Here is a 13,824-nt window from a genome sequence, read left to right as displayed (position 1 = left end):
AGCTCCAAGGAGATTATGTTGAAAAATAAAAAAAAATTTACCCAAAAAAAATTGTTTTTATACTTCATTCTAAGGACTTATTGAACTACCCTCGTATTTGCCGGCAGGAATATAAAGTTTTCAACAATAATGGCAATACTTACAGTATGCAAATTTCATATTTTAACAGATAAAAAAGACTATATTATTTAATTATAATAATTAAACGTAATTCAAGTCCAAATTCATTAATTATAGTATATAATTGAGGCCTCACCAGGGGATGGAGGCAAGCGCGACCAAGATAATACTTTACAAGTACTTAGGCGGTATACGTATCATAAGTTTTGTCAATATATGCTCGGTAATGTAGAACAATCACTTATATTCTAGGCTACATGCAAGAAACTATTAAATATTATTATTCTCAGTTCGGTCGGTAGACCAGGTTTTTGGTATTGGTACGTTAGAAAAAATTGCGTGACAGTCTGTTTCTAATAGAATGTCAACGAATAAGAGGTTATATCACATCTGCCACTATTTTTATCCGAAGTCACTTATTCTTCTTGCCGAATATGTTTAAAAGTAATTTTTCCTGTACCTAAAGTACAAGGGAGCGAATTATCAAACTTTCCCACTTTCAGATGTTTTTTTGATTTTCATAAAAAGTTGTGGTCGCCTTTGCCCTTCGGTGGGGAGCAAAGCTGACGAAATAAATCTTGTTAAAAATAATGACAGTGGGCGCCAAAAGTATTCGTCCACCTCCCTTTTTATGACTAAATAAATTCTCTTAATTTTAATTATATCAGAGCTAAAAAAATGTCTCTTTAAAAGGTTGATTGTTTTCGAAATTCTGTTTAAAATAAGCCTAGGGTGAAGCCAATTTGTCTAGTTTTTAAGTAGATATTGCAAAACTAGTGTAAATTTCAATGTTTTCTTAAAGTTTCAATAACTTCCGAAATACTGAACATTTTTCAATGCTCTTGGGCTCATTTTGAAGCTTTTTTCACCGTATCACAACGGCTTACGAGTATAAATTGTAAAAAATTTCTTTTCGAATTGCAAGAGCTTAAAGTTGTAATAAAAAAGTTGGATAAATTTGAAAACATCTTATCTGTAGGAAAGTTAGAATAAAAGTTAAATAAATATATATATTTTGCAGAAATTACGTAGAAGCTTCATGATTATATGTTTCATATATTTAAAAAAAATATTTTTGTTACCAAAAATAATATTTCAATTTATCCATCTTTTTTATTACAACTTAAAGTTCTTGCAATTCGAAAAGAAATTTTTTATAATTGATATTCGTAAGCTGTTGTGATGCGGTGAAAAAAGCTTCAAAATTAGCTCAAGAACATTGAAAAATGTTGATTATTTCGGAAGTTATTGAGAATTAAAAAAACATTTAAATTTACAATATTTTTGCAATATTTACTTAAAAACTAGATAAATTGGCTTCACTCTGGGCTTATTTTAAACAGAATTTCGAAAACAATCAACATTTTAAAGAGACATTTTTTTAGCTCTGGTTTAATTAAAATTAAGAGAATTTATTCAGTCATAAAAAAAGAGGTTTGATGAATACTTTTGGCGCCCACTGTATATTATCAAATTATTATTTTATTCATGTAATTAATACTTATAAAAATGTGATATACATAAAATAATGTAGGAATCGAAATAAAAAAATGGATGAATTCGACATCTTATTAAGTTTAAAAAAATCATTGTTAACTGATCGGCGCTGCCCCTCCTTACCCTGCATTAACCCTCTGCTTACAGACAGGGGACTTTAAAGCCCAAGCGTTTTTTTAAACCTGAATATCTCGTCTACGGGAAAGGATTTTCATCACAATAGTTTTTAACAGTTAGCTTTAACAACGCTTGGATCATGTAGTAGATGCTTCAAGAAGTAATCCAGAATTTCACTAGGTTTGTTTTCTATGAAATTCAATCATTTCGTCGAAATTTGAACCAGTTTGTTAAAAATTCATTTTTTCGTTAGATTCATCACTTTAGTTAAAAATTTAACTATTTTGTAGAAAACCCTAATTTTTGTATTGAAAATTAGTTTGTTTAACTCAAAATTTAAATATTCATTTTTTATTTGAAAATGTTTTTTTTTCCTGATAAAAATTCGTCTTTTTGTTAGAAAATCTTTTTTTCATATAAAATTGAAACTGTTCAGTTCGAAATTAATCTGTTTTAGTTGAGAAACAAGTATTTTTTTGAAAATATTATTTTTTATTCAAGTTCAACTATTTTCTATTTAAATTTTTTTTTTATTATTATTACTTATTATTATCTTTTTTTTTGTATTTTTTTTTTGTTTTGTATTTTGTTGAAAATATACCTTTTTTGATCAAATTGGACTGATTTTTAAGTTTTAAATTAGAATCGTCTTTGGTTGAAATATCAAGTATTACATTTGTTTTTGAAAATTCATCTTTCTCTGTTAAAAATTCAACTTCATGGTTATATTTTGTACTACTTTGTTAATTCATAAGAAACAGTCAGATTTTACCATATCCCGCTCCCTGAAAATCATCTTACGTTATTTTTTAATGACCCCTAAATAAATTAATGAAAAGAATTTAATCAGGAATATTTATGTAAGGTAGGGAGCTAGGATCAAAACTAGAAGGTCGAAGTCAGCTTCTGAAAGGAAAAGATCAAATGGTCTCAATCTTGCAATTTCAGATTTAGTCGAAAAGTTCTAATCACAAAAATTGAGTGCTTTTTTATCTCAAGTTTGGAGAAAGAAACACATGCAATGTAAAATGACAATTTAATCTCGTGTTTCTTTATTCTATGTACTGGCTTCAGCTTGATATTGGAGATCAAAGGGATGCCCCACAGACAAATCGAATATTCATTCTGCTACCAGCATTTGTGAGATTTCATTTCTCTAACGGGTCTGCAACACCTGGTGTTTGTAAAAGCAAACGTGGTGTGTGTACACAATTACTCTTTGGATTATTTAATCCTCTTGCAATCGCATTTTTATTAATCGCACGTTGGGTAATTTAAATGTGTAATGAGTTGTCATAACCGGAAGTTTTGTTTAGGTGAGTTTGCAGGTTTAACTGTAGAGCTGGAATTGGAATTTAGATCTTGTAACGGAATTAATTATTGATAATTGGATAATGCAGGCCTTCTACAGTCACTTTTAGTCACTTCTTTTCTTAAATTATTTTTTAGTCACTTTATTAAAGAAAAAGTATAGTTTAGTCACTTTTTCAAATGAAAAGATAATTTTTGTTACTTCTTTCAATAAATTAAAACAGCGAACCCAAAAATGTCTGAATTTTATTGCATTTTTAACCCTGAAACGGTACTGCAGCTGTGGTTGCGTAAATGCCAACAAAATGAAAAAACTTTAGGTGCGAATTCCCATTAGTGTACCGTTTGAGGTTTAAAATCGTTTTGAATCCTTTAAAATTCCCTTGAAATCCTCTGAATTCAATGGATCTTTTTTAAATGAATTGTTTGCTTAATTCGCTCAGAAGAATTTTTAATTCACCTTGAATTCTTATGGATTTTATCAGATTCTTATTCACTAATTATGTTCACTAATATTTATCTGAATTTAATGGAATTTTTTGGATTTTAAAATATTCTATTCACTCTAATTATTTGTCATCCATCTTGCATTCGTATGAATTTCGTCGAATTCTGATAAATTCCTTTAAGTTCGTCTAAATCCACTGAAGTTTTACTGAAATCAATAGAATATTTTCGATCTTTTTCAATTTGCTTAGAATTTTCCCTAAAATCCTTTGAAACTTTTAGAGTTTTTCTAAATTCTTCTTGCATTCTCTTAATCTCACTACAATTTTTCATAAAATAAATTCAATGTATTAAAATTTTTTTAATTCACCTTGAATTTTTAGGAATTTCATTGAATTCTTCTCATCTCCCTTAAATTCTTTTAAATCCACTCGAATTTGATTTAATTCATTGTATTTTTGTCTTTAATTTTGTTTAATTCCCTTAAATTCTGTTGAATCTGACCTCATTTCTGTTCACTCTTATTGTACTCAATTCAATGGAAATTTTTTAATTTAGAAAAAAATTGTTGAATTTACTCAAGCTATTATGCATTTGATTAAAGTCTCTTGAATTCCCTTAAATTCTTCTAAATTCACTCAAAGTCGACTGAAGTCAATGAACTATTTTTTATATTTTTTTTTAAATTCATTTGAGTTAATTTGAATTTCACATTTAATTCTTAATCATTTGCCCTGAATTGAAAAAAGTTCAAATCTTTGGAGTTCTCTTGAGTTTTTTTATTTCTGCAAATATTTTCGACGAAAATTTTTAAAATTTTACCCAACATCAAACTTTCTTTAATTTTCTTGAATTCTTCTAATATCACTCCAATTTTACTGAAACCAATAAAATTTTTTTTAATTCATTTGAATTCTTTTTAATCTAAATTGCATAATTGTGTTAAATTCATTGGGAATACTTATGAATTTATCCTGAATTCCTTAAACACCTGAAATTCTGATATATATATCATCGAATTCTTTTAAATTCAAAAGAAAATTAGTCACATTATTAATGTACATAAGTCACTTTTTGTCGAGGGGCTGGTCACTCAGAAATCAGGAAGTCAGGCTAACAATGACTGCCACCGGAATAACGAAGATTTCGCAGAGACCTCCCTCGGACTAACTCCAGATTTCTTGTGACTCACCACGAGACTCCTTCGAAAAGTTAATCACGGGGTACTCGAAACAGATCTCCCGAGTGTTCCCGACAGAGTTACGAATCTTTCCGACGGGGATTTCGCCGAACCGGCCGGTTGGAGGTAGGCTTTTCGTGAGGCACTGCGACTTACTGAGACTAACTGGGACTAACCAAGGAACAACGCAATCGAATTTAGAAATTCCTACTGACCTCCACAGGGCTTTCGTAAGTCCGGGAGTCACCTGAAATCTCAGTGACCAGCCCCTCGCTTTTGGTCCATTTTAGTTATTTTTCAGGGTTTTGTAACCCCGAACTGAAACCCTTATATTTTCGTTCGGGTGTACGTTCGCCTTACGTTTCTCTCGCCGATAGAATATAAGAAGATCGGATAGGATAGAACAGAATGTGATCTAATGAAATATGATCCGTTAGGATAACATAATCGGAAAAGATAGGGTAGTATCGGATAGAGTATACTTGAATCTGATAAGATAGGATCGGATAATATAGAATCGAATAAGATGGGATCCGAATAAAATATGATGGGATCGGAAAAGATAAGATAGAATCGGATAAGATATGACATAACGCAATGAGATACAATAGAATGGGATCGAATAAGCTATCGGGTGTGTGTCCGCCCGCCCGTCTTGCGTTTTTCGTACCGATAGGATATCATATGATCGGATAAAATATAATAGCATATGATTAGATAGGACCGGATAAGATATGATAGGATTGGATAAGATTTGATTGGATAAAATAGGATAGGGTCGTAAAAGGCATAATAGGATCTGATAAGATATGATCGGATATGATAACATACATACAGATAAGGGAGGATAGGTTTGGATAGATAGGATATGATATGATAGGATCGAATGGCATAGAATCGGATAAGATAGGATAGGACATATTGGACAGGACATGAACATAGGCTACGAAACCATTTTTTATAGGCGCATGTCGCCTACTTTAACTAATTTTGTCAAGTTCTTGTTTTTTTGTCAAGTATAAATGCTCTGAATAAATGGCTAAGTATTGGAATGATTGATTTGTTTCAGGTGACGAGAGAGCGGTGAGTCGTGATCGAGGGAGGAAAAGAGGAATTCCGGCGAGAAGATGCCACTTCCAAAACGGTTGGTGGAACCCGTGCACGTGGCACGGGGCACCATACCCGATGACTTTCCTCTGCCATCGGAATTAGAAGCAGCAACGAACGGGACTCTAGCCAACACCATAAGGCAACTATCGAGCTTGTCCAGGCATGCCGAGGACTTATTCGGCGAACTTGCCAAGGAAGCTCATGGGCTCAGCGACAGGGCCAATTCCTTACAGGCTAGAATAGACAGGCTGGCTGTCAAGGTAACGCAACTTGACAGCAATGTTGAAGAAGGTCAGTATTCATTCATTCATTCATTCAATCATTCATTCAGTCAATCATTCATTCAATCAGCGGGCTGACCGTAGGCCAGGAAAAGCGTGAACATCAGAGAAAAGTCAGGGAATTTTGTTGCTCAAGGAAATTGAGATAAAAGTCAGGAATTTAAAATTAAAGAAATTTAAATGAGATTAAACTACAATTTAAATTCCTATTTAACTTCTTAATAATTAAATTAATTTCAGAATTCCTGAAAATAAAACCAAGAATCCAACGACCAAATTTGGACAACTACCATAAAATGTTCCCATTGAAATTTGAATTCCTTCTCCTTGCTTCTCTTTTTTATTTTTATTATTATCAAATCACAGAAAAAAAAAATATGTGAAAAATAAACACGAACGTTTCGGCGCATATACAGCACTCTTATCAAGGAAAAAAGACCCAAAGCAGACAGGAACGGCACCAACACCACGATGTTCTCTTCTTGGTTGGTGCTGTTCCTGCCTGCTTGGGTATTTTTTCTCCCCTTGATAAGGTTGCAGTATGAGTGCCGAAACGTTGGTGTTTATTATTTTACAGATGTTTTTTTATGTGTTTTCATAATAATAAAAATGAAAAAAGTCGAAGGAAATAAAAAAGAAAAGGGAGGAGATTTGGTTCGTTGCCTTATCATTTTTCTTTCCTCTTTTTAATTTTTTTTAAGGATGAAAATTATTTTATTTTCTTTGTTAGGAGACAAAACTGTTTTTCTTTCTTTCTTTATTTATTTTTTTTTTTCAAATTTCAATAGTATAATTTTATATTGGTTGTCCAAATTTGGTCGTTGGATTCTTGGTTTTATTTTCAGGAATTCTGCGCATTAATCAGGAATTTTGAAAAAAAAGTGGATGAGTCAAGTAATTTGTGTAAGAAGAACTTTAAGGTGATTCAAATTATATACAATCTAAAGGTAACTATACTAATTTGGACAGAGAGCTTTTTCCGGAAAATGAAATGTGTGTTCGCGCCTGAAACTGCCAACACTCTGGCTATTGTGTATCCTGGGCTCCCGTTGAATAAGCAGGACATCCACCCAGTCCCTTCTACAGTCACTTTTCCTTTCTTAAATCACTTTTTAAAGATAAAGTCACTTTATTCGCTTTTATAAATAAAAATATGACTTTATTTTTTGAATCAATCTTTATTATCATCAGAGAGATTGTAAACACTGATCAGTGTGGATATTTTTCCACCCACTGTGAAAATAGAAATCAACACTGTCGATCTAAGTTAACTTTTCAAATAACAGAAATTCATGACGCCTTTTCAGACTCGATGGAGCTATGAATTACAATTTTTTTAAATTGAATTGTTTCTGAAGAAAGGTCTTCTCCTTCGCTCCGCTGGGAATCTAAACACAGAACTTCCGATTGTCGATCAGGTGTTTTTCCCTCAAGCTACTAGAGATTTTTCCCTTAAGCTACTAGAGAGCTCGAAAGAAGAATCTTTTTTTAGAAAAACCCGCGAACAAGCGAAGGAGAAGATCTTTTTTCAGAAAAAAATTTAATTTTAAAAATATCGCTTGAGTCAATTTTCTTCAAATAAATTAACCCATGGAATTTCTTTGAATTTTTTAAAAATACCGTAGGGTATTTTAAAAGATTCCAAGAAATTTTTAATAGATTTGAATAATTTGAAGGTATTCAAAAGGATTGTAAACATTGTAGGGTATTTATAAATATTACGAAGAATTTTCAAGAACTTTATAAAGTTTTAAGAGATTTTAAAGTAATTGAATTATTTTACAGAATTTTAAAAAATTCCCAGAAATTTTTAATAGATTTCAAAGAATTATGGCGTATTTTTAATACATCTCAGGAATTTCCAAGAGTTTCAAAAAGTTTCAATATATTTCACATATTTTAATGTATTATCGTTTCAGTAAATTAATTCAGGGATTATGTCTAGCTATTTTAAGGAATTTTAAAGATCCTTTTAGCAATGTTAATACAATTTTATCGAAATGGACTACATAGGGTCTAATACTATGTATATATTTACGGATACTTTATTTATAAAAAAATTTGAAAACTAGGGGAACATGGCCGCTGCCGCAAAATACGTTTTTTTATTTATTTTAATTTTCGGTGACCATGATAAATCCGAAACGTGTTATCTGAAAAAAAGCCAAAAAGATTTTATTAGTATATTCAAATACGCAGTTCATGAATAATATGTTTCAAAACAAAACAAAAATAACAATGTCAATGATTTTTACAAAAAATTAAAATTTTGAGGTTTCAAAAATGCAATCTTTAGTCCAAAATAATAGAAATTTGGTTCCAAATAACAATCTCTTCATTCACAAACAGCAAATAGGAGTATACTAATGAAATTTTGTTGGTTTTTTGATATACTGATTTAAGATAATCCGTTCCGGGTTTATCATGCTCACCGAAAATAAAAATCCGCAAATATTATCCAATCAAAATTGGATAATAAAAAATACCCACAAATATATTAATAAATTATATGTAGTCCATTACAAAAATGTTACGAACATTGCTAAAAAAATCTTTAAAATCCCTTGAAATAACTAGATATAACCCCTTAATTAATGTATTAAAATTCTTTCAAGGGTTTTACCAAAATTTTCATGCGTTTTTAAAGAATTTACTAGAATTTCGGAAGATGCTGAAGGTTTTTATATGCTTTATAAGATTTTAGGGCACGTTAAAAGACTCGAAGGGATTTCTAAGATTTCTGAGGATTTAAATTTTTTTAAGAAATTTAAAAAATTCTAAAGGTATTTCAATTAATTTTACAGAATTTCAGGAAATATCCTCGATAGGAGTTTACAGATTTTAAGGAAATAAACAAAATTTCTAGGGATTTCAAAAAATTTTAAGTATTTGAGTAGTTTTCGAGTATTTTTAAGATTTCAAGGAATTTTTAAGAGCTTTAACAGATTTCAAGGATTTTTTAGTTGATTTCAATCATTTCAATGGTATCCTAAACGATTCCGAAAATTTGTTAATATATTTTAATAATTTGAAAGCATTTCAAAAGATTTTGAAAATTTTATAGTATTTTTAAAAATTTCAAGGAATTTTTAAGAGTTTTATAAAGCTTTAAGGAATTTCAAAGTATTTGAAATATTGTAGGGTATTTTAAAAGTTATCAATGAATTTGTAATGGATTTCAAAGAATTAAAAAAATGTCAGGGTATTTTAGACTATTTTGAACAATTTTCAAGAATTTTACAAGTTCCAAGGGATTTCAAAGGTATACTAAAAAGTATTTCAAAAGTATTCAAATAGAATTTAACTGATTCAAAGGGACATTACTACATTTTTAAGGATTTCAATGATTTTAAGTAATTTCAAAGAATTTATTTACAAGAATTGAGGAATTTCGTGGGATTTCAAAGTTTTTTAAAAATTTCAAGGGATTTCCAAAATTTTAAGGATTTAAAAGCTTTTAAGGTATCTTTTTTAAATTTCAAGTAATTTACAAAAGCTTAGAAATCTTCAAGCAAATAAACTTTTTTAAAAGGAATTGGTCATATTTGAGGGCATTTTAAGAGCTTTCACTACATTTTTGAGAGCTTTAAAAAGTTTCAAGAAATTTGAAATATTTTAGAGCATTTTAAAAAACACCACGGAATTTTAGAACAATTCTCTGAAATGTATTTTAATCGATTTTCCAGGATTTCAGGGAATATCAGATTCCATAACATTTCACGGGATTTCATAATATTTTAATTAATTTCAAAGGATTTAGTTATTAATGGATTTATTTACGAGAAGTTCAGGATCTTATCAATTACATAAAATTCTTTCGTTTTTTTTATTCAAAAGAACATTAGTCACATTATTAATGCACATTTACAATCGCATATTTTTTAGATTATCTCAGTTGACTCTAATTCAATCATAATTTATTATTTGAAATCATTTTCTCAATTTTTTCCAAAAATAGACTTATCACGTTTTATTCGCTTACTCCTCATTTATCCTGATGTGTAACAGAGATTTTGAGAAAATAGTTCTCGTTTTTATTTTATGAGAGGGAGTTTCCGTGAAGAAATATAATTTCAATTGGAACCGGGAATTTTTGACATTGACCGGAATTTTTTAAAAAGAATTATTTAGATTTAGAAAAAAAGAATTAAAAAAAATCCCTATTCCAAGTCAAAATTTGTCAGAATTTAAAAGTTCCCTGTTCCAAATTTTAGATAAAGAAAGTACTTCCAGTGGTTTTTACAGTAGAAGCAGTATTTCAAAGAAGAAATATTGCTAAATTATAATAGAAAATGTTGTTACATTGTTTGTTGCGAATTCATCTTTCTTTAGTTAAAAATTCAGCAACATTGTTGACATTTAAACTCTTGTTAAAAAATAATTTGTTTGTTTGAAGATTCATCATTTCAATTGGAAATATATCTCCGGCTAAAAATCTAACTACTTGATTGAAAATCAATTTTTTTTAACTAAAAATTTTAATATTTAGGCAGAAAATTAAACTATTTCCCCTAAAATCCGTTTTTTTTTTGTTCTTAAGAATTATATTTTTAACTGAAAATCTAACCAGTCTATTTTTGGTTGAAAATTTATCTTTTTTGGATGAAAATTCAAATATTTGGTTGTAAATTTATATTTTTTATTTAGAAATTAAACTAGTTGTTTGAAAATTGATTTATATTTTGAAAAATTCCCCTTTTTTGAAAATTAATTTTTGTAATTGAAAGTTCATCTTTTTGGTACAAAATTTAACTACTCCAGTTGAAGATTAATCATTTTAGTTGTAAATTCATTAGTTTGGTTGAAAATTAATTCCTTAACTGAAAAATTGGTATGTCCATTTTTGGTTGAAAATTGACCGTTTTCTTGTTCAAAGTTTAAAAATTCGGATGAAAATTTGTCTTTTGCAATAAAAAATGCAACTATTTAATTGAAAAGCAACATATTTGGTTAAAAATCGATTTTTGATGTAAATTCAAATATTCCAGATAAATATTTATCATTTTAGTTGAAAATTCATTTTTTAGATTAGAAATAAAGTTACTTGGTTAAAAGTTAAACTGTTTTGTTAAAAATTAATTTGTTTGATTCAAAAATAATCATTTAGTTATAAATTCGTTTCATTGGTTGAAATATAAGTTATTCTTTTGTTGAAAACTTCTCTTTTCTTTGGATGACAAGGAATTTTTTGGCCGAAAATTTAACTATTTTGTTGAAAATTGGTTTCTGTTTTGGTTGGAAATTATTATTAATTTAAACTGACAATGCAGCTATTATTTCAGTTGAATATTTTAAAATTTTAGTTAAAAAGTCATCTTCTTGGTTGAATATTCATTTTTTAACTCAAAATTTAATTATTTAATTTTTGGTTGAAAAATGTTATTTTATAGTTGAAAATTTAACTTTTCTTAAAAATTAATCTTCTTGGTTAAAAATTCATCTAGTTGGTCAAAAACTCAACTATTCTAGTTAAATATTCATCATTTTAGTTGAAAATTCATCTTTCTGGTTTAAAATTAAACTATCCCAGTTAAAGATTTACAATTTTAGTTGAAAATTCATAACTTTGTTTGAAAATGTAACTATTTTTTTTGTTAAAAGTAATTTTTTTTTAAGTTACAAATTAATTATTTAAGTTTTGATTAATAATTTATTTTCATTAATAAATTTTTTTTTTATTTTCGTGAAAATTCAACTATTCCAGTTGAAGATTTATAATTTCAGTTGAAAATTCATCACTTAGTTTGAAAAATAAAGTATTTTCATGAAAATACGTTATTTTTGGTTGAAAATTAATTTTTCTAGCTAAAATTTCAACTTCCATTTTTTGTTAAAAATTTGCTATTTTTTTGGTGCTAAATTTAGATATTTGTTTCAAAATTCATTCATTTCAAATGTTTGCTCTGTTAAGTTAAGGACGTTCGGAATGAACGTCATGAATCAAAATAAATGTTTCCGTTTATAGACAAATATGAATAACTTACTTTTAGTTGACTGGGAAAATGAAAAAAACTTGACGAAAAAAAAACCGGAAAATAATGGATTCATTTCGACTTACGCGAGTGTTGATTTATTTTTATTCTTTTTTATTATTTGCAGTTTCGTTGCAAGATATTCACATGAGGAAGGCATTTAAGAGTTCGGTGGTGTTTGATCAGCAAGTAGTCTCGAGAGAATCGATGCCTACTGCGATGCTGGAAACATATCAACAGTGTGATCCTCCACCGCCTCTGGATAAACTTAACACATATAGGTATGTAATTATTTTTTGTATCACATGCAGAAAAATAGCGACATTCCGTGTCTGTAAAGTATGCGAAAAGTAGCAGATTCCTCTACCGTGAGATAATCGTGCGGGAATATGGTATTCCCGCATAGTTCTTCATGCCGAAATATTCCCGCATGCAAAACTTGAACCTTACACTTTTTCCCCTATTCCTCCTCTTTTCTACTGTTTTTTTAAAGTCCTTTTTCCCCCCTGCTTTCATGAAACTTTCTCTTTTCCCCCTTTTTCGGTTGAATTTGAACTTAAGGTAGTTGTCGTGCCAAAAGTCAGATATCTGAAAAAAATAGTTTTTCTATGATTTTAAGAATCAAAATATTATAACTTATGTCATTTCAAATAAAAAACATTATTTTTTATAAAAAAAGAGTTCAAATTCAATGAAAAAACTCTATTTTTAACCATGTTTTTTGCAATTGATTTTTTTCTGACCGTCGACTTCTTACCAAATTTGGAAAAATAATTACATTTTAATAAATGACGCTACTTTTTTCCAGGAAAACATTCTCTACAACTCTACTGTTTCCAATTTTGAAAGTAAATTTTTATATGGCTCAAAGGGTTTGAACCATTTTTTTTGTTGAGAAAACATTTTGGATACAAATGTATATTAAGATTATTCAGGTATTTTTAAAATTGGAAACAGTAGAGTTGTAGAGAATGTTTTCCCGGAAAAATTAGCAGTCATTTATTAAAATGCAATCATTTTTCAAAAATTGGTAAGAAGCGACGGTCAGAAAAAAATCAATTGCAAAGAACATTGTTAAAATTAATTTTTTTTTTTAATTTTAATATTTATCATAAAAAATCACATTTCTTATTTGAAATGACATCAGTTATAACATTTTGATTCTTAAAATCATAGAAAAATTAATTTTTTGAGATATCTGAGTCTTGGCACGGCAACTGCCTTAAAATCTGGAAATTCTTAAATTTTGAACTGATTCCGAATCATTAATTTAACCTGATACCAAAAGCAACTATTTTTGGTGGAAAGTTAAATTGTTTTGCTGAACGATATACTGTTATATTTTTAGATCAGAATTCATCTGGTTTGTTAAAAAATTCGGCTATATAGTTACAAATTTAATTAATTTCTTCAAAATTCAACTATTTTCTTATTGCAAAATAGTTGAATGTTCAAAATAGGACGAATTTTCTTTCTAAACAAATTTAAAAAAAAATAACTTTCTGTGGAAAGTAATGTTTTTAGATCGAAAATTCAACTCTTTTGTTGAACATTCGTCTGTTTAGAACGAAAATTCTGATTGAATTTTCTTTCTTTTATGACTAAAATATCTATGTTGCTTAAAAATTCATTTCTTATTGGAAATTTATCTCTTTTGCTTAAAAATACAACTGTTTCGTTCAAAAATAATGTTTTTTTGTTGCGAATTCAACTGTTTTTGTTGAAAGTTCGTCTTTTTTGGATAAATTCAATATTGATTTTTTGAAGTCTTCTTTTTTGGTTGAAAATG

General features: G+C 28.7%; 1 protein-coding gene across 2 annotated transcripts in view; it reads left to right on the top strand.

Annotated features, from left to right (window-relative positions):
* The first annotated feature begins 5,799 nt into the window (after positions 1–5,799).
* LOC117179901 (wiskott-Aldrich syndrome protein family member 3) overlaps positions 5,800–13,824 on the top strand; it is a 44,339-nt gene continuing 36,314 nt past the window's right edge. For both annotated transcript variants that reach the window (XM_033372097.1, XM_033372098.1), the window contains exons 1-2: positions 5,800–6,073; positions 12,163–12,316. In XM_033372097.1, coding sequence (XP_033227988.1) covers positions 5,800–6,073; positions 12,163–12,316 — 428 coding nt within the window. The remainder of the gene's footprint in view (positions 6,074–12,162; positions 12,317–13,824) is intronic.

Source organism: Belonocnema kinseyi, chromosome 9 (genome assembly GCF_010883055.1).
Source record: "Belonocnema kinseyi isolate 2016_QV_RU_SX_M_011 chromosome 9, B_treatae_v1, whole genome shotgun sequence".
Taxonomy (NCBI): Eukaryota; Metazoa; Arthropoda; class Insecta; order Hymenoptera; family Cynipidae; genus Belonocnema; species Belonocnema kinseyi.
This window is presented reverse-complemented; position numbering and strand designations above follow the sequence as displayed.